The sequence below is a fragment of the Sceloporus occidentalis genome, unplaced genomic scaffold, assembly GCF_023333645.1.
Source record: "Sceloporus occidentalis isolate IW3139 unplaced genomic scaffold, rSceOcc1.0.p SCAF_2, whole genome shotgun sequence".
NCBI classification, from domain to species: Eukaryota; Metazoa; Chordata; class Lepidosauria; order Squamata; family Phrynosomatidae; genus Sceloporus; species Sceloporus occidentalis.
In genome coordinates, this window is record NW_028316982.1 from 111,124,108 (window position 1) to 111,146,486 (window position 22,379).

The window sequence follows — 22,379 nt, forward strand, 5'->3', positions numbered from 1 at the left end:
TAATACATTAACCATATTCACTGATGTTTCTCTGAGGACATTTAAAAAATAAATACATATCTTACTGATCCAATAAGTTTGTTAGGTACACACAGTCATTCCATATCTGTAACCCTCTGCTCAGGAGACAGGGAAAGGACCTGGGTGGTTTATGGTCCAAGCAAGAAGTATGTCTTCTAGTCCCATCTGAGGATGAAATGCACTCCCTTTGCTTGAAGCACTGAATGAGGCTGGGAAAATGAAGTGAGACCAGAAGCCTCTTCAGTCTAAGTTTTTTCTTCAAAGTCTAATTTCTGCCTGTATGTTAAATCAAGAATCAAAATGGAATACCTGCCATGGAGAGACAACATAGAGTTTTCTTTGTTACAATATTTAAGTATTTCAAAAAATTTAAAATACTGATGGAATGATTAATTTTGACCTAGATTTTAAGCAACCCATTAAGATATACACAAACAGATGTGTAACTGAATTCATTCATTGCTTTGGGTCCAATCCAGACAGAGCTAAATCTTCTTAAGTTGAGATATTTAAATGCATGATCCTTCCATTAAATAACAATGAAATTTCTTTTTAAAAAACCCCACACAATTATATTCTGATTGAATCACACTTTTTTCTGTTTCTCTGTCCAGGGTAGATGTTGTTTTCATGTATGGACAAACTAATGTCACAGGGTTGCAAAGTGGCCATTACATGCATGCTTACATACTTCAGAACTGACAAAAGTTTAGCTGGCTTGTAATAAGTTCAACCCACCCTTCTCTTGCATTTCTCCTGCTGTTACAGTGACCACATTTCAGTTTTGTCTGAGGAGTAATAGAAGGGATACCTTGTTGAAACCTCTGTGGGTCTGATGGAAGAGTTAAGCTGCTGCCTTGAATTTGCATGGGACAAATCAGAATCTCAGTGGGCATGTGCAAAATCTGCAGGCTCTTATATTTAAATGGAAAGCTGTTTCTATTGCTGCTGTCTATTCCTGAGCTTAGGCACGGAGAGAAGGATGCTGAGGCTTTATGGAGGGGGAAAAATCCCTATTGGATTATGCACAGATTCAGAAAAAAGAGAGACAGTCTTTTTTGAGAAGTTTAAAAAGGAAGAAACTGTGCTGATTAAAAAGGTCCACTGAAAGGGGATTTTGGTTTTGGTTTGGTGGCACTGTAAGGGTGGGGATAATTCTTTTGCTTTTACCCATATGAATACACAGTCCTTCCGAAGAGGCATCTCTTGCCTGTCCACGGACTTCAATTGCAGCCAAATCCCAGATGCCCTGAATGATTCAGAAGTGAATGCCTACAGGCTGGTGGACATGGCTCCATTGGCCCCAACCGTAAGTGTTGCACATAAATTGCTTGTATGTGATTTTTAAGCCTTTAGCAAATATTTTTAATTGCTAACGCATCACAAAATTTAACAGAGCTGTACAGGAACTGTTGGGTCTAGTGATGGTGTATGTATTTTTTTTTTCTTTGTAAAGCTAGCAATTTACGAAGAAAGGAAATCTGGAGTGTGTGCGTGTAATTTGTTTAAAGACAAGTAAAGAAACTGCAAATACATCTCTTTAGTCAGGACGTGTGTGACCTGCCTGGATTAATGCTGGAAATGATTTCACAGCAACCATCAAGGGGGAAATATGCAGGCATTTTGCATCTCATGAAGTCAAATAAAAAAGTTTAGAATATGGTGAGAACCACATGAACAGAACATAAAAACAGACTGCAGAATGCAAACTTGCATTCCTTGTTATGAATACTTGATAGGTTCCATCAAGAACATGTGTGGCTGATTAGTTTGTGTTAGATGTGATTCTGTGTTAGAATTACTTTTGGGTGCAATTGTCGTAAAAGTTGTGGTGCTTTTATTCACTTGTTGAGTGAGCTTCCTCAAAGGCCTTTTATAACTGAAAGAAATTAAAATATAGATAATATTGTGGTTTGAGTATTGGATTAATCTGGGAGATTATGGTTCAAATTTCTGCTCCGCTATGGAAAGCCATAGATATCCTTGGTCAAGTCACACTCTCTCAGTCTAAAAGGAAGGCTATGACAAACCTCATCTGAAAAAATCTTGCCAAGAAAAGCCTGTGATAGGGTTGTCACGAGTCAGAATTGACTTGAAGGGACATAACAATGATGGCAAAAGCTGAAATAATGAAAAATCAACACTGGCACAAATTCTGAGTTACAGCTATGTGAGCCTCTTACCCATATGAACAGCAAAACAACAGTTTGGTGGTACATCAAAACTGTGTGTTTATTATAGCACACACTTCCATAGAAAGTAGCAGTTGTCTCATTTTCCTCATCTCAAAATAATTTATTGATTGTTTTACAAACTAGGAAAGTTTCTTAACTGAAGTGTGAGGTACAGAGTTGTAAGCAAGCTGAGATTCCATTGATATGATTAGATGTCCATAACTACACAAAACCTTGGCCTGTTCTGTTACACTTCTCAAGTTATGAGGGTATCTGTTTTTTTTTTCTTCCACAAAGAGTTTAATCCCATTTTTAAACCACCTTTAGGATTTATTTAAAATGCCTTCTTTAAGATCTACATTTTGCAAATGAAGTTTGGCACAGCTCCATGTGAAATTAGTAGTCAGAGAGTTTGTTCAACTGTTTCTTCAGGTGGCATTCTTACTCATAAAAGTGGTCAGAGGAGGGAATGCAGAAAACTTTGTGACAGCATCTATGAGCAGCTTAAAATGTAACCTACTGCAATTTTTTCCTTCTACTAGTATGCAATTGTGCAAAATGACCATTTGCTCAAGCAGCAAAATGTACCAGAGAGTCACCACTGACTTAGGTGAATGGAATGCTGTACATAAATTGCCTGATTCAAAGATATAGTTGAGCTAGTCTGTAAAATCAGTATGGAAAGAGACCTTGTAGCACCTTTGAGACTACTGAAAGAAAGAAGTTGGTACCATGAGCTTTTGTAGACTTGAGCCAACTTCCACATGAAAAAGTAGGCTCTAGTTTACAAAAGCTCATGCTGCCAACTTCTTTCTTTTAGCTAAATTAGGCCGTAATCCTAGGCAGACCAATTTGAAAGTAAGCCCCAATAAAAGAAAAGGTAAAGTTTTATGTAACTTTTGTATATGCATGCATGTGTATTAGTGCTCATGTTTGCTGTTATAGTCACTCCTCTTTTCTATAGATTCTGCAGCCATAGTATCAACCATCCATGGTTTGGCAATATACAGTGGACCCTTGTTATACGCTGGGGTTTGGTTCCAAGATCCCCATGGATAACAAAATCTGTGTATGCTCAAGTCTCATTAAATATAATGAGATAGCAAAATGGTGTCCCTTATAAAAAATGGAAAATCAAGGTTTGATATTTGAAATTTATACTTTTTTCGAACATTTTCAAATTGTGGATGCTTGAATCCATGTATAAAAAATCTGTGTATAAGAAGGGCCGACTATATATCTGAAAATCAAACCTTAATTTTGCCATTTTATTACCATTTTACTATCCCATTGTATACAACGAGCTTCCACAGATTTTGGTATCCTTGGAGCTCCTGGAACCAAATCACAGCTTATTCCAAGGGCCCAACTTATTATGTAACTTTAGATCAACTCCAACCCTATCTTAGGCTTTTCTTGGCAAGATTTGTTCATGGAAACGTTGTCATTGCCTTCCTCTAAGACTGAGAGGTGTGACATTTCCAAGGTTACCCAGCAAGTTTCCATGGCTGAGTGGCAATTCAAATTTTGATCGTCCAGTTTCTTAGTCCCACACTCAAGTTACTATACTCTGTTGCGTATTGTACTGCATGTGTATCCACACAATATCATGAAATAAGAATAATTTTTAACTATATGAAGGGAAGGGCTTGGAGAAATGCCGAGTTGAACTTTATACAGAAGCAGTGATATATATGAAGTTTTACAGCATGTCTTGGGAATCAAGTGGCCCTCCAGATATTGTTAGACAGCTTTCCTTGCCATTGTTCCTTTCCACGGGAGCTATATTATAATATCTGGAGGGCTGCCTGATTTTCACCCTTGCTTTACAGAAACATAAGAAAAAAAGAACAAGGGGAAAAAATTGCACCAGAGACTTTATAATCTAACTCTTAAAAGATCAGGAGCAAAAGAGAGAGAATAAAGAAACAAGTTAAAATAGAAAAAGAGTATATAAAATGGTTCTAAAGTGTACTTTGGTTTCTGTAAGGAATAACCTTTAAATATATTGTTGTGGTTGGGTGCCTCTACGTCATTTTTGATTTATGGCAACCCTAAGTGAGATCCTGTCATAGGGTTTTCTTGACAGGTCTCTTCAGAGTGAGGTTTGCCATTGCCATCTTCTGAGGCATGTGGCCCAAGGTCATCTAGTGAGTTTTTATGCTTGTGCAGGGAGTTGAACTCTGGTCTCTGGAGTTGATGTCACCACTCAAACCACTGCACCATGCTGTCTGTCCTAAATATATACAGTTTACAATATATACACTACAGTCCGCCCTCTCCTTACGTGGAGGACCCGTTCCGGACCCCTCCGCGTAAGGCGAATTCCGCCTATGCTCAAGCCCCATTGGAAACAATGGGGCTCGTGCGCGGCGGCGTGGCAGTGCGGCGGCGCTCAGGGCGCAACGGGCGTGTGTGCCCATTCAATTGAATGGGACGCGCCGCCCCTTCTGCCCTGCGTGTGCCCCACGGCTTAAGCGCGTAAGCTCAAGTCTGCGTAAAGTGTGCCCGCGTATGACGCGGGCGTGCTGTACTTATATTGTGGCACTTTAAATAATTGCATCTTAGAGGCAAATAAGCAAGTTGTGCAGCCTAAACTAGATTAGTATTATCATGCAAATGGATAGCAGATTATGCACTGATGCAAAGTGGGGGACAGGAGGAGACAAAGGATTAGTGGAAAGTGGTCCAGTGAGGATCTCATTTACAAATGGGGAAAAAGGCCACAACCTTTGGGAAAACACATCTGCTGATTTTGGCATAATTTCTTCATTAACTGCTTACATGCCAAATATTTAGCTTTAAATTTCTAGCAAAGTGTTGTTGTAATTCTATAGAAGGATTACACTGAGTGAAGGGTGACTGATCATACCTGGTTTAGATTAAAATCTTAAAAAGACAGTGACGCTGTTATTTTTGCTCAACTGGGAACTTTTTAATGGAACAGAAGGTCCCATAGTGCCTAATAGAAACTGGGTATTATCGGTGGCGTCACCATGCTGAAACCATAATTCCAATAGCTTCTGGGATTAGTTTTTCCTTTGCTCTCACTGCCCAGAGAGAAAATTTGAAAGGTGACATGTCCAGGGCAGGCCTCAAATATCTTGTTGTCTGACAAACAGGGACAAAATGGCACCTCTGTCTGCCCCCTATCCCAATTCGATGTGTAAAACCTGAGTGGAATTTAACTTAAATTGTAGACTGTCTGCTCCACTACACCTCCACTACACCTGAGAACAACAGGGCAGTTATGAGACAGAGCAAGTCATGAGGCACATACTGCTCTATTCCTCACCTCTCAGCATTTGTTACCTGAAGCAGCTCCAGATTCTGCTTATGGCAGGGTCACTGTGGACATGGGTTAAGAAATGATAAAGCAGAAGACATGCTAGATAAGAGATGGAGACTGCAGAAATAGTGCACAGCAATACCCCTTTAACTGTCATGGCTCATTGCTATGGAATCCTGGGATTTGTAGTTTGTTGTGGCACCAAGGCTATCTGAGAGAGAAGGCTAATTTTTTCACAAAACTACACATCCCATAGTTAAAGTGGTGTCCCCATCTATGTGCAATACTGGAGATGATAATTATGATTTAATTTACAAAGTGGTTGTACAAGGCTAGCTCAATAGATCTGGTTGCCTAAAATGCAAGAACAGCTCTACCATTAGGGAGAATAAGCCTTCCATTAGGCTCAAAGATGCATGGAGATGGAAAGTGGTGAGAGGTGATGGAGGACAGAGGAATACATACCTCGAGTATCTGTGAGAATCTCCTATTTTCAGTGGATAACATCGTCTCATCACCAGTGCGAAAGTAGGAGCCAGTTTATTTAGCCTGACTGGCTTCTGTCCCTCACTTTAAACAACAAAACGATGTGAGCTGCATATGCTGAGTTGAAGGACAACTATGGTAACCATAGTCTTTTACAAACCAGTCCACCTCCCACCCTGAAGAAACTGTCTAGAATATCAACTGAAAGCTTACTTCAATACCATTTAACAGGACAATATCCTAGTCTACAGCAGGGGCTAGAGGGCAACCAATTTGGAACATATGGTGTTTAGTTTGTCAACATCTAATTGCTATATTCTCCTGTTGCTCCACATCTGCAGGAGCCCTGGTGGCACAGTGGTTAAATGCCACAATGTTGTGAGTTCGATCTCAAGGCTTGTGTGTTGACTCAGCCTTCCATCCTTTCATAGGTCAGTAAAATATCCAGCTTGCTGTAAGCAATTGGTTTACAGATTGTAAAATGCTTAGAGAGTGCTGAGTTTGCTATTAAACAGTATAGAAATGTAAATGCTATCACTATTGCTACATGAGGTGGTTGCCTCACTATGGGTAATTCAGTGGTATAAATGGTACATTCCCCTTAACTACAATCACAAGGAGAATCAAAGCATTCAGGAGGTTGTGTTGGTCCATATCAACGTAATAGTTGTAGCAGTTTTCATTCCTACCAAGAAGAGACATTTTGGAAAGCTAATGAGTTTTAATTGCCTATTTCAGAAGTTTTAACCACCTGTAAATGCTTGGCAATATAACAGGGATCTCTAAGTAACGATATATTTTTTTGGGGGGGGGGAATTAATTTCTTTCCAGCTATTGTCAAGTTTGCAGCTAAAATTAGAGGTTGATAGATGATGTAATTGTCCCTGCCAATCTGGAATCCCCAGGGTTTTGACTCTGTGAGCCCTAGCTATACCTCATCTCAGATGTAATGTAGGAACGGCCCTGTTGTGAGAAGTATAGCTGGCCTAATGAATGATAAGCACTTTGAAATTGCTATACCAATGTGAAGTATAATTATTAGGAGCTGCTTGGGGAAAAGCATGCTCTTTTGTCACAGCAGTAGCAAAGGGATCATTCAGACATTTGTTTGAAAAAATCATGGTATGTTGGAGAAGGCAGAAGCTGGACAGATATGCTGATATTGGGAAAAACATTCATTTCCCCTGTCTATGGCCATAATAGCTCAATGCATTCTGCTTTGTCCTCTTGCTTGTTAAATCTAATTTAATTTAATTTAGTTAAATGAGATTCCCCAGCCTGGCTCCTCCCAGGTTTTCTGTACCACTCCCCCACCATCCCCAGCCACTTTGGTTGGGGATGATGGGTATATAGCCAAACACTTTTGGAGAGGCAAGAGAGTGAGGAAGGCTAATTTAAAATACTATTTGTGTTGCTTTTGAAAAGGAGTACATACTCTCAGGGGTCACAATAAACCTCAACAAATTCTTCAAATATGCCATTCTTTGTGTGTGTGTGTGTCGGGGGGGAGGAGATAACTAATTTGTTTCAAACCACTATCCGCCAAGAGGCTATTGACCATTCAGTAAACATAACACAAGATTCAATATCACAATGAAATATTCGAAGTTTAATATCTAACAACTGCCAAGCAAAAAAGTATTAGCAGATTTTTATGTATTTATTTCTTAAAAAGAGGAGCTCACCCAGTCCACTCTATTAGGGCTGGGCTGTACTTGCATTTCAAGGACTCACAGCACTTTGGCTTAAATATAGTTAAGAAAGTTTGGGAGGGAATGTAAAAGAGACAGAGTTCATCCTAGGTTCACACCTCGTTCTCTTATCACTCGGGTTTAGCAGTAGGAGACGGGCAAAAGCTGAGAAGTAGCAATGATGATCCGTCCTTTCCCCCCGTCTCCCAGATTGCCATGGGATGCCCAGACTTTCTCCTTTTCCCAGACATGCCCTACATTTCAGCCTTCTGTTCAAGAAGAATTCTCAAATGTCCTCCATTTGGATTCTGACTAAGAAGCATGAATTTGTCTTTATATGAGTGTTTTTAGCTTTTATTTTTATTTTGTAATGCCCTCCATTTTGCAGTGCCTGGTCCTCCTTTGTGGTTAGAACATCTGGTCACCCTGCATTACCAGTGTTAGCCTTACTGGACAGCCTACTTCCTCAGTCTTCACTGTTCAGCAACAGTGTACAACCAACATTCCCAAGCGCTGGTGCAGCCATTTTAAATACACTTTGAAAGCTTCTTTTCCCTCCTAATGTTGCCATTGTAACTATGCCATTCAGGTGCACAAGTACATCAGTGCAAAATATGCTTGTCTATGCTTGGAACCCCTCCATGCAGTTAAAGTTAGGTTGGTAAAGTATGGCCACTTCCACCAAAACCAGAAGTAAATGTCCAGCCACTTTTTTTTTTTGGGGGGGGGGGGGGGGATTGGTTGGCTTGTGAGTACAGCTCTCTGGAGAGCCCCAGAGCCAGAAAAGTAGTAGCTCCCAAACCAAAATTATCCACCTCAAGATTAAAAAAAATGTTTGGAGGAGGGTCATAGGGCTATTTGCTCTTGCGACCTTTAACTCCAAGAGTCATCTCCTGCCACTATGACCTTGCCTGTTAAAGATGCTGGGAGTCCAAAAGAGTTGCATTTTGCAGCTTAGTATGTGACAGTTGAGTGGCAATGCCCCCTGTGACAATGTCAGAAGGGCTCAATGTGCATACCATGGTATCTGTGTAAAATTCCTCCACATAAGGTGGAGTCCTTGCTTAAACATCCTTCACTGTGCGGTGAAGCTCTTAGATAGACTCCATACAACTGTCCCTGTATCTGCTGCTTTTAAAATGTTGAATTTTCTCTTTCTTCCTCCCAGTTTCACCTTTTATTTTCATCATGCTTCTGTTGCTATAAACTAAGTTCAAAGTGCAAAAATAGTTTTCAGTCAACTAAATGGAGGTGCTGCGAAGAGAGGAGAGGATGACTCTTGTCCTTCCTAGTAGGCTCAGACAAAAGCAAACTGTGGCACTTTTCTCAGCTTGACCACAATAATTTGCTTAGTCATATGTGTCCCATTTTTCATCTGTGAATGTTGCAGGGTATGTATACACCCAAATATCTGTGCCAAACATGAAAAAGATAGTGGTAGTGCTAGTTTTGGCCATTCCACAACCTTCCGATTCAAATGCATGAGGATAAGTTGTCTCAGCTTCCCTGTAATGACTGGTCCCAAATTGCCACTGTAGACTTCATAGGAGGGCCTTAGAGACCCAAAGCTGTTTCTCCTAGGGATGTAGATCCCTTATTTCATTCTTACATGCAAGAAAGAAAACTTTCAAAAGTTTTCTTCCTACTGGGCAAGATGGTTTTTTGTTGTTTTTGCACATTTTCCAACGATTTTCTGCCTTTCAGGACTTCCTTGAGAATTTTGTGTGTTTGTTCTATTGCTGCTGCTCATAAGCAGTGCTGGTCTGTTAAACCTCAGATGGACTGACCATTCTTGACTCCACAAGTCTGGACATCTTTTCTCACTGAGAATGGGGGAAATTGTGAATATGATTGATGTCTTTAATGTCTCCTCGGTCATTTAAGTTTATCGCACGGGCCCCGGGGAACTGTTCAGAATTGTTCTCAAAAATCAGCTGCTGTGGCATGGATGCAGAACGGATTGGGGATGCCCAGCAGCATCTGGGGTGTTCTCCCATGTGATAATATGGTAATTTGCCTATTCCATCCCATTTCCGCTCCCTTCCGTTCCGCCCCATTTCCAATCTCCAGGGCCCGTGCGATAAACTTAATTGTGCTGTGTGTTGTGTGCCTTCAGGTCATTTCAGACTTATGGCAATCCTAAAACAAAGCTATCACAGGGTTTTCTATGCAAGATTTCTTCAGAGGAGGTTTGCCATTTCCATCCCCTGAAGCAGAGAGAGTGTGACTTGCCCAAGGTCACCCAGTTGGTTTCTATGTCTGAGCAGGGAATCAAACCTGGTCTCCTAGTCCAACAACAAGTAGACAGCAGGATCAGAAGACAGAAATAGCATGGGAAAGCTATCTAGGAGGAGAATGGACAATAGTTTTAGAGTCCCGAAGACAGTACTTTGAAAAGTCATCTTTTTAGTAGTATAGCTCTCCAATTTCCAGGGATTCTAGAAATTCTAGTCCAAAAAAGGAACTTTCTCTAGCTCTGAATTCACCCACATGATGTTACACAACTTGTGACCTACCCATTCATTCTGTTATTGTAAATATATTCTGGGGCAGTGGCATGGCTTAATGTTGGGGGTGGGGTTCTAGAGGCAGTTGGCATTGATGCAGCCCCTCTTTACTTCACAGACTCTCTCTTGGGATTAAAGCAGGGAGATGGTTAGGCTGCCAAAGAACCAAAAAGGAGGAATTGACGGATTCAACTAGTGCTGCTGGAACATGGGAGCTGGGGGGTTGAGAACATCACAAACAGAGGCGCATGCAGGCAGAAGGATAGCCAAACTAAGATCGTGGTGTGGAAGGCAGCTCCAGCAAACCGGATTAGCTCCTAGCAAGTCTGTGTACCCATTCTGAGGTTTAAATGGTCTTGATGCAGCAAGTACAGACCTTGGAACAGATCCCTGTACATGTACAACCATGTCATTACACTTTATGACTGGCAGTTGAATGCATGAACTCTGATCAAACACAGCCATAAGGAAATTCCTTCTAAATAACTTGTGTTCACCAGCCATTGCAGACTAATTGCCATAGAAAGAGTGCTCCTATTCCCTACTGGCAGCTCAAATATGCCATCTTTCAAGGCAGAAGCATACAAGTCACACACTATCTCTAAATGTATTCAAGTAACCCTTCCCCAAATGATGAATGTATAAGTCTGAATCAGTCTTAGAGTGTATGAGCATCAGATTGCTATGAGTGTCTTAAAGGACTTTACATACTGGCTTTACCAGAAGTAATGGGTCAGTCCTAACACCTCAAAATGCTGGTGTTTTCCACAGGGAATCCATTTTCTCTCTCAGATAAATAAACGGCTGCCATAAACCTCTGTAAGGAAAAGCTTGTAGCCAAGGGTCCGTTTAGGGGAATTTTATTATTATTGTTATTAGCTCAAATATTGCAAGAGGAGGGCCTGCTACGACGGCCCTTGCAGAATCGTCTCCCGATATGTATATGGAGTAGACCAGGGGATTCCAATAAATGTAGCTGAGACAGACTTCTAGAATTAATAACCAATTTATTTATAAGGGGAAAAGCACATACGATTCACTAGCATACACACACACATACAAGGCTCAGGAAAAGCATAGGTTAGCATGGAATAGGATTTTAGGCATCACTGGGGTGATACGTACCAGAATGTAGACTCCATCCAGGAATCCAAATGGAATATGATGAGGATGGCATGAGGCTCAGCCATGGAATGACTGGCCAGGAGCCAGGATTCAAAGGGACATAGCTTCCCCCTGAAATCCAGACTGGCCCAGTGAACAGGCAAATCTGATGATATTTATAGGCAAAATCTTGCCTCTGGCAAAGGTGCTTGATGGTGAGAACAAAGGTGTTTAATTACTTTCTTTTCACCTGGATGTCCCTGTCTGATTGTCTTAGTGGTCTTAAGCTGCTCAGACAACAGACCCTGGGAGGGGGTGAAAGCCTCAAGGAAGGCAAACATTTGCTCTTCCTGGTCCTATGATAATCCTCTTATGCGACTCCCTAGATATGATAATGTGATGATGCCCCTCAGGGGTGTGTGTACATGTCCTCATGCCTTGCTGGCAATGGGGGACAGGCTATTAAGAGTTCATCTAGGGGTCATTAAGGGTTATCATTTATACCAAAATTTATATGGAGCAGCATGGGTAACAAGCTTAGAAAACACCACTGCAGTGAGGGCAAAAGCTATTTATACAAGAAGTGATGTGACCTCCACTAACAAATTGCTACGTGTACATAGCAGACAAAGATATGTTTCATAGACAATCCTGAGTCTCTCTGAAATATCTTCTTCCATTCTCTCTGTCTCCTCCCTCCCTTTTCAAGTATCTTAAAGGCATGTAGTTTGTTAATGTGTGGATGTTCATCTTTTGTGGGGATGAACACTGTAGTATTATCCCCGTTCTGTTGCCATTCTCCATGTCAATGTGTTGAGGATGACCGCATGCAATAATAAGTCTCTTTTATATGTAAAATCTCTTCATTCATTTTGGAGTTCTGGATTTCCGTTGCACAGAGAGCCTCCATGAAGGGTACTAGGTGAAATTCAAACCAACATCTCTTCTCCCCACCTAGTATTGATCCTCAGAAAATTTAAGCAATTCTTGGAACGCCCTCTGAACAAATATTGCCAAGAAAACCCCATGATAGGTTCACCTTAGCATCACCATATGTTGGAAATGAGTTGAAGGTACTAAACAACAACAGCAACAAGAGAAGATGCTTGAATTTATTCATTTCTTCATAACTAAGGCATAACCAACAACTAGCATAACAAGAGCTCGGAAATGGCACCGATTCACTACATACTGCAGATTCCCCAGCCAACATAGCCAATAACCTCATAAAGAATAATGTCACTCTTTTTGTGATATCACTGTAGCTACTTTAGTTACTTTTGCAGTTATAAAGTGCGGGCTCACTACTATGCATGTTTTGTACTAAAGGCCACTAGCTTGCAAGTGGTGGTGTGGTAAATTTTAATTACAGGCTTTCATCATAACATTTTCCATACTGTCACCTTGAAGAAGAGTCCAAAAATGCAGGCGGCTATGTTGATCTGTGTTTATTTTTTTAAAGAAAAAAATCTAGCTGTTTTCATCAATCATAGAAGCAGGTCTTTAGTCAGTTTACTGGTCCATCTTATCCATCAAGATCAAATTATCATTACTGCCTCAAACACATTAGATTAAAGCAGAGACAGCTGACCAAACGACATTGTTGCTGGGAATATTGTTTTCCCTACCAGTTGTCTTGGGTATTGCCCAAAGGGGATGGCAGACAATGGCAGTATCCCTGTCCATTAAAACATTTCAGGGTTGGACCTATCAGCCCTGGCTCAACTACACTATAGATCTCATGGCATGCTGATGTTCCCAGCCAAACCACTCTTTTTTTCTTTTGAATAATGAGAAAAAAAAACTTTCACAGGTATGGGGGGGGGGGGAGGCTGGTGGCTCAAGTGGTTAAGACACTGGAGATGATCACACAAAGGAGGCAATCATCCTCTTCCTATCATTAAATCATCATTAAATCATGTTAATCATGTGATCAGGGTGGGGGAATTAATCACACTCCCACTGGCTTATTTCATTCTTGTACCATCTGTAAACAGTAATGGACACATCGTTTGGTATTAACAGGAGTTTCTGTTCATACCAAATGATGCGTCCATTACTGTTTACAGATAGGACAAGAACGAGATAAGCCAGTGGGGGTGTGATAATGCCTCCCCTGATCACGCAATTAACATGATTTAATGATGGGAGGAGGACGCTTGCCTCCTGTGTGATAAAGTCCACTGACTCTGTTGACTGCAATATTGGCAGGTTGGCAGTTTGAGGCCCAGGCGCCCCATGATGGGGTAAGCTCCCATCACTAGTCCCAGCTTCTGCTAACCTAGCAGTTCAAAAGCATGCAAATGCAAGTAGATAAATAGGTACCACTTTGGTGGGAAAGTAAACAGCATTCTGTGCAGTCATGATGGCTACATGTTCACAGAGTAGTCTGACAACTCTGGCTCTTCAGTTAGTAATGAGATGAGCACCACCCCCTACAGTTGTACTTAACAACCTTGTCAACGGGGAATATCTTTATCTTTACTGGCGGGGGGATGATAACTGGAACTGGAACTATAAATAATTGCTTTTAAAAGATAACCTCCCAAGCTCTAGATAGGGACACACTGAAGTAGATCCCCACCACAGCATTTCTCTGAGGGCCTCCCTAAGGCTAGAACTAATCTTATTCCTTTATCATAAATGTGCAGATCTTGCTGTGAGCATGAGTTTAAACCACATGGCCTTAACTGTAGCTTCCACAGTTTGGAAATCTTACTTTTAGGGGGACTACAGTTCCCAAAATCTCCCAGCCAGTTGGTCTGTACCTATGCTGCTTGGTGGGTTCTCAGAGCTCTAGCTCAAATGTTCTGCCCAGCTCGACTTCCAGCTCTGCAATCTGCTGATAATTTGTTTCTCATTGGATCAATTTCCCTCCCCCACTAGCATTTGTCATGAATGTTATGCAAGGCATGATTTTTATAGAGAATCATAGACTCTTTGGGAAACAGTTCAGGAGACTTAAAAGTGCATCATCTGCTTCCTGCTGCCCCACACATTCAGCTTAATTGATTTTGTGCAAATGGCGTATTATTTTTAGTATTATGGGTAAATCTTTAGCAATGGAACGATGTTCCATGAAAAATGACCTGATTTGCTCCATAATATTTTGAGTGGATTATATGCAGATACTGAGAAACAGAAGAATGTTCAGTGATGTAAACATAGCAAGGTCAGGATATTTTGTAAGCGTTTCCCTTCTAGGCACTGGATGAATCTGACATTTCATTTTGTGTGCATTAAACAAATGAAGAAAAAAATGAAAGAAAACAGAAGAGAAGAAATATATGCCCAGGAGAGATAAACAAAGATTTTCTTGCCCATCCGATTTAAGCTGCTTTAAAATATGGAGTTTGTTAGTTCAAAGAATGGGCTTTAATATCTTAGGGTGATGAGTCTTTTAGTAATGAATACATCAATTCTGGATATTAAAGCAGGTATTAATGTACTTTACCATTAGAGAGAGTGAGGAAGCTGACTCAAGCAGTAGATTCTATAGATCAGGGAATTGCAAGAAGGTATTGGGAAGACCATACTGTGTGTGCCATGAAACCTGGCCTGTGCCCTCAAGGCTAGCCTGGTGTCTTCTGATGGGATGAATGATGCCATTCCATTGCCAGCATTAAAGTAAGATTCAAGTGCCATCTTCTTGTAGATGCACTTGGAGGAATGCCATATTTGCCCCATACGGTAAAATGTGTAGAGCTGGCTGTGGGACAACAACATTATTAGGCAGAGTGAGTAAACTACTCCAGGCAGTGGCGGCTGGGCAGGGTGTCAAAACAGAAGTGAGTTGCTGGAAGAAAGAACTGTGTATACCACATTGTTGACTTCTGGATATGGGATGTGGGAAATAGGGGCAGGCTTCTTGTCCTTCATCTGAGGTAACAATTTTTTTGCCCTATTCTAGCCTATATAAGTCCAACATCAGATTTTCGTAATGATTGTTTTATCCATTACTTTTGAAAACGATGACAGATTATGGTCAACTCTGATTTATGGTGGTCCTATCATTGTATTTGTTTTGGCAAGATTTATTCAGAGAACATTTACCATTGCCTTCCTCTTCAACTGAGAGAGTGTCACCAGTGGATATCCATGCTGAGCAGGGATCTGAACCTTGGTCTCCCAGAGTCCTAGTCTACTACTCAAATCACTATACCACACTGGTTCTCAAAAACTGTGTAACTCATTATTAAGAATCTATGTGTGAAATTTGTATTATTTAATTTCTTGCTTGTAGTTGTTTTTGTGTTTAGAATGTTGTTGCTTTACTGAGTAAAACTGCTCAAAAGTAAGCTCGATTAAACCCATCAAGACTTAGTCCTAGGAAAGAGGGTATAGGAATAAAACTGTAATGTTTTGCCTAGATGTGATTTTAATGATCATTTTAATAAATATCTTTCCTAATATGGTGCATGTCATGTATCGGACTATAGCTATCATAATCTTACAGCTGTATAGTCCAACCTATTTTGCTCTCCTCTGCTCATTATTTTAAAAATTCTTCTCCATGGTTCCCTACCCCACCATCAATGTTTTCTACACCAGATGTGGGGACCATAAGGGATTGGGCTCCAGCTCCTATGGTCACATATCATTAGTTATGCTCAGTAGGGCTGATGGAGTTGTAGTCCAACCATATATGGAAGGTACACATTCACCCTCTGAGTCTAAACTGCTCTTCTTCAAAATGTGACACTTCAGGCATGCTAGACTAATTTCTCTATCATTCCCAGAAATTATTCTTGTAGTCCATCAGACCTGGAGGGAACAACAACATTGGTTAAGGCTACTTGGAAACTTAGAGCCGGTACAGACTGGTGCTTTGCGCCGGTCTCGGCCTGAACTAGGGGTGTGCAGTAGTTGATCATTTACATACTCAGCAGCCCTACTGAGCACCCTGGGGCCATCCTGGCACACCCCTGAACAGATGAGGCATGCCATGATGACATCCGCGTGTTGCAGTGCCCAAACAGCGCCACACCACGCGGATATCATCATCACGTGCAAGCATGCCAATGGTGCCCAACATGCCCTAAAAAGAACCTGCCAGGAGTGGGTTCTTTTTAGGCCTCCCAGAGGCTGCGCAGTTTGGTTGGCGTGGTCACCATCTGGGGCAGAAAGGGCCAGCATCTCGCCACCACTTTCTGCCAGTCTGTATCCCTCCCATAGTTTGGACTGGTTCTGGGACTTCTGACAGTATTGAGACCCTGCCTGCCTGTCTGCCATCACTTGGAGCAAATAGTGTTGCTGTCTTGCTGGGAAAAACCTGTTTATCCAAAAGGCTTGATGAAATAAAGCCTGTTTTAAAAGCGAGAGAACATTTTTTCCATTTTTCTTCACTGCTGTCAAGCAGATCTGAAATGTGTTGCTGTTCAACAGGAATCTCCCTTCTTCCCCAGTACCACCATGGCAGCATAAGGCAAGTTCAGATTCTTAGCTGGATGGTGCTATAGTGTGAATGTTGCCCTAAACTTCTGTCAATACAGTGAAAGTATACTGGCACCAAGTGGCCTGAAGCCTCAGATGCAGGATTGTTATTTCTTTGCACCTTATTCTTATATTTTTTTCAGCTTCTGGAAGGAATTGTTTATCAATGACATTTATCCAAAGAACTCCCACTCACCTCTTCCAGCTGACCAGTTTTACCCTCTCTGGACTAGATGCATTTGATAGCATTCACCTTAGAGACTTACTATTTTAAAAATAAATGGAGTGGCTGTGTTTTTGTAGGTGTAACTCTTCCTTCTTTTTTCTTTTTTTGGTTTCTTCCTCTGTGAAAGAAGATGACTTGAAGAATAATTCTGCCAGGTACTGTGCTGTACGTAGCACTAGCAACAAACCCATTTGTCATGTAGCCAACGAACCCATTCCTCATTTTTAATTTCTTATTAGCGATAGTCAGGTGATTAATAAATTGGTCATGGTCAGCAAAATGGCAGTGAACTAAACGGCACAATTAGAAATTGACTGAGAAGTGAATAAGCTCTTCCAGGGTCAAATTAAGCATGTGTCACAATCACTTAGAAAAATGAAAAACTCTGTTTTGTTTTCTTTGCATTTCACAGTATCCAACTGGCATTCTCATCTCATCCTAGTTTGAGACTTCCTCACTGCCTCACTTTCTACACGGAAATTCAAATTTACATTTTTCTAATGTATGTGATGCTGTAAATGCAATTTGCCTATTGACTAATGCATTTTTCAAATGCAGACAATTTTATTTGTGTGTGTAGTTTTCACCATAGGTTTTTTTATGCATGATTTTCCTTCAGGAAAATTCATCACAAGCCTTGGCAATGTATAGTTTTTCTGCACTTTTCCCTCTTGGGAGGTGTGAAACATATGTTTTCAGTAAAAAATGTGAATTCAATGAATTTCTCCCCTACCCCTAGTGGCAACTTATGTTTATCTTATCTGCTTATACATTGCAATTTGTAAGCATCCTTGATCTTGCAAAAAAGGCAGAGTATAAAAATGATGGTGGTGATGGTGGTGATATAAGTGATATAAGGAGAATGTTCTGTTCTTTACTCAGAAAGGAGCATGCTGGAGAAAGAACCCTTTCCACCCTCTGCTTCTTTTAAGTACTTCTTGCCATCTGTTTTAATACTGACATTGAACAGGAAGAATAATGCTTGAAACTACAGACACGTGGAGAGAGTTAGCATAATGTAGTAGTTTGAATGTTGGATTAGAACTTGGGGAGGCCAGGGATTTAATTCTTGCTTAGCTGTGGACTCCTACTGCATGGCTTTGAGCAGATAACAACTCGCAGCAAGGCAATGGCAAAGTCCCTCTGAACAAATCTTGCCCCCAAACCCTAAAATAGAGTTGCCATAGGTTGGAGTTAACTTGAAGACACATAGCAACAACAATAGGTGCAGAGAAGGCTCAGTATATAGGGACCAGGCTTATTCCAACCTGATCATTATTTGCACCAATTAGCAGAGACTGTTCAACATTTCACAAAGGAGGCCTTATCGGCTTTCCCAGGATGTCCATGGAACAAATCATGGGACTTTCCCCATTCAATACATGTCCTCTGCAACAGACCTATAGGCATTCCCTAAGCAATATGGAACTGAATGCAAGCCTCATTTCTCTGAAGATCTCAGGGTTGTTTGAATTATAAAAGTAAGTTTCTCGCCTGTGGCTAGATGTGCTTTTTGGCTGTGATGTGGCTGTGATGCATGTGCTTTTTAAAAACTGAGTGCATAATATTTACTGAAGTCTCAGAAACCAGAGAGGTAGTTAAGTAAGATATCTGGCAGAAGGATCAGCGTTTCCATGCATTGCATCACTCATTTCCTGGCCCCTTTGATTTACGGTAGTAAAATAAATTATGTAAACCAAGAAAGTGTATTCAGATTGGTCTCATCAGCCTAAAATATTTAGGTTCTAGCATCCACTTTTTCTTGGCATAAGCTTTGGACTACCTTGGGGCAAATTTTGATAACGATAATCATACTGATCATGATGATGATGGTTAACATCAAATAAATACAATAATGAGCACGTTAGATGTTAATTAGTGCCTTCCTTAAGGCTTATCTGTTCTTGGAGCTTAAAGTGTGTTTCACTCATTCTTTCCCCTCAGAGGATGCTCTTCAAATCTATGGAAGGTGGGCAGGGGACCAACTGACCAAAAATGCTCTTGCCAAAATGAAATTCTCATAATTTTGGAGGTGGTGAAGCCCTGACATTCAAAGTGATATACATCCTTTGTAGTTCAGAGGTTGATGAACCTGTGGCCCATGGTTTGGTTTTAGGGGGCTATGAAATGAGCACAAAATTATTTCTTCTATTTCTTTTCTATTACTCTGAAAATTGTTTGCTTTTTCTTAAAATATGCGGTTTGGGGGCACAAGAAGTCTATAGATTTCATCAGATTTCCAAAGAGATCATGACTTCTCCCCAAAATGGCTTAGAATCACTGTTTTATATTGTCTTTTACTTAAGCTCCAGGTTGTCATTAAACTGAAAATGAAAACCAAAATATTCCTTTGACCTGAGTGTTTTGACCATAGCTATAGTGTTTGTGTTTAGAAGGTGAGCAAAAATAAATAGAATTTTGAAAGGGATTGAGCTATATGAAATATTGTTTAGCCCCAATTTTGATATTACTCTTTTTGTCTAAGAAGTGTTAGCATATCTGTCCTTAGGTGAAAGATAACTTACTGTTTGTGAACTTATGCCATTTTCTTTTTCTTGTAGGATCAGACAATGTTGAACCTCCCATATCCATTCCCGACAGCGGATGTGCCGGCTCATGCTCACTATACCATTGGGGCTGTTATTCTTGTAGTAGGAATTACAGGAACCCTTGGTAACCTCCTGGTCATCTATGCTTTCTGCAGGTATTCCATTATTTTGATGTTCCTAGGAATGCCACATGTCCAATTTCACAGAGGACAAACCTCTGTTTGAAAGGATGTCCTGTCCAAATCCAGTTAAAGATAAATAATTATAGAGAAGCAGAGCTCAGACTTTCACATTGCTTCTCAAATACCAGCTGCGTGAGTTATCTGGTTATAGTCTTTCCCACTATAGTGAGATGTATTCTATTTCTTTTTGAATTAGATATGCATTGGTACATGTCCATTAGTACTTTCAAACCTGTACTCTGTTTTGTCCTCGCCTTTTCGGTGACGCTTCTCCTCCAGACTGATGCTCTTGTTAGCTGTACCAGATAGCTTCATACATCTTGGGGGCTCTGTAAAGCATTCCTACTTTGGAGAAATCAAGGTTAGGTTAGCATGGAGTAACTCTGTAGTTTCTTTTCTGTTTTGTTAAACTGTTATGCATAATGAGTTCTTAGGAAGCTCTTGAAATAGCTAACTATGTAAACAAAGTGCATTTGTTTAAAGGAAAATAATTATGAAATTGCCCACCCAGATCAATGTTTCCATTCCAGAAATATCATTATTTGAAATGAAATACTCTCAGCAGCAAGGGAAAAAGAGTATTTGTGTAGTGTTTTCTTTGGCAATGAATACTCAGATATGGTTTTTCCAGTTTCTTTCTTTGAAATATAACTTACAGCACCTGATATTCACTGGTGATCTCCCAAGTACTAACCAGAGCTCAGCCTGCTTAGCTTCCAAGATCAGACAGGATCTGCTGACTTTAGGGTATTTAGTCTGAACTCTAAACTTGTACATACAGGACCTCAAGGCTGAAACAACCTTCTAGCTCCACTTTATTGTTAGGCAATACCACCAAATGTTTGCACCCAGGGTTGTTAATTTCCTTGGTACCCTGAATGATGTTTGCGAACACTTGAGCTAATGCCTGCTAAATCCTAACAACACACTCAACCTTATATTCACCTTTTTCTGGAGTAATCTATAGCTATTGTCATTCCAGCACAAACATTGTCATGTTAGCTTCCGATTGCAGTATGAAACGGTGCTGCCCAGACTGTGACTGAAAGACTCAGTGAGAATGAGGCCAGCAAGAATATGGGATACAAAGGATATTAAAGTCCCAGTCTGTATACAATAGGCATGGAAAATTATCATGACCCCATGGGATTAGTTAGGAATATGCAATTGAACATTGCCCTGCGCTGGCCTGAGACATTTGTGCCATCTAAGGTGAAGGAACAGATCTTATCACTTTTCCTTCCTATACAGAAACTGACTGGCCTGGCCCTTGCCTCTTTCTTCAGCATCATAAAAAGGACAGCAACCTCCCCAGCATATAAAGAAACAGACTAATTTAGAGGTTGCAGGACAGGTTGTCTACCACATTGCTTTCCCCCCAACACTTTGCTTGGCAGCTCCTGGTATGTAACAGGGCCACCATCTTCTACTGCCTAATACTAGGGCTGCCCCTCAGTGCTGTCATTAGGGTTGGCATGACCTGGTGTGGTAACTCATGGTGCCACCCCCCAATTGACCCCATACCACACCATACAGAATCCCTAGTAATGTTTGTTTTTTTTACTAATATTATTATCAGTCATGATTCCCGCATATCAGTGAATGTTATGGTAACAGTTGCAACACAAACAACTAGCAAAATTAAAATTATACTTTTAAAATTACAATATTGTATGTACAACCTAAATGTATTTACGTGCACATGGTCTCATGTGGTTCAAGCGAAAATTTGGTAAGATGTGATTTTAAAAAAATAACTAAAGAATAATTCATTTTTTTATATAAAATGTTTTTTTTTTAAAAAAAATAAAAATAAAAATACTAGGGGCTTCTCCTTTCTCCTTCCACTGAGCTTCATCCTATGAACACCATCTCTTTAACATTTTAAAGGAACACACATGAACACCACAACCCATTTCTGGCCAAAGGCAGATGTTTGGAGGGGCAGTGATATCATCTTCACTTTGGGTGTCACCTGATGCAGTCCACACTCCTCACCCTCCTAGTGATGCCCTTGCTGTCTCTGCCATGGTCTAATTATACTAATGGAACTGGTCTCACTGTTGTTTGACCATTTGTACCACATGGATACCTTGATCACATGCAGGTCAATGTAACATCCATTTCTCCTTCAGCAACTTGGAATGCATCGCTGCTGTTCTTTGTTTTTGTTACAAATATAAAATGAGACATCCTTCATATTTTGAAGCTGGTCGAGATTCTATGTCTTATTCCACAAACCACACTGAATTCATGGCTACACAAAGTATTAGTTCCACCTCCTTTTCCCCCCACTCAAAATAATGTACATTGGCAGGGGAATAAAGGAAAGGATGAGACTTCCTGCGGTTTTCTTCATGGTCTGGACGACCAATGTAAAATAAAATGTTGCAGGCATTGTAAAATCACTGGGCTTAATCCCTATATTTGGAAGCTGTTGCTAATCTGACCAACAGTGAAAAATGCCCTCCCAGTTCAGTATGACCCAGATGCAGAAAATCCATAGTCCATCTACTTTAATTTCCTGTTAATCGCTAGCATTGGGGAACAGGAGAGTGGAGCAAGGAGAGGAATGTGTTCTATCTGTGTCACTGGGCTATTAATCAGAGCCACTCCAATAAACTCCACTGTATTGCAAGGGCATATTTATTTATTAGTTCATTCATTTTTAAAATGTAGCTTTTCAGCAGGAAAAGTGATAATGACAGTCCTTGCCT

The 22,379-nt window shown here is 40.6% G+C and overlaps 1 protein-coding gene across 5 annotated transcripts in view; it reads left to right on the forward strand.

Moving 5' to 3' along the window:
- The first annotated feature begins 720 nt into the window (after nt 1-720).
- The window catches only part of OPN4 (opsin 4), a 49,372-nt gene continuing 27,713 nt past the window's right edge, over nt 721-22,379 (forward strand). Inside the window, exons 1-4 of one of the 5 annotated variants that reach the window (XM_089510597.1) lie at nt 1,280-1,330; nt 6,312-6,401; nt 17,062-17,086; nt 19,493-19,635. In XM_089510597.1, coding sequence (XP_089366723.1) covers nt 19,502-19,635 — 134 coding nt within the window. In that variant the 5' untranslated portion in view covers nt 1,280-1,330; nt 6,312-6,401; nt 17,062-17,086; nt 19,493-19,501. Of the gene's footprint in view, nt 1,331-6,311; nt 6,402-17,058; nt 17,087-19,492; nt 19,636-22,379 lie in introns of all 5 variants that reach the window. The other 4 variants (XM_089510595.1, XM_089510596.1, XM_089510598.1 and 1 more) reach the window with 4 other exon arrangements.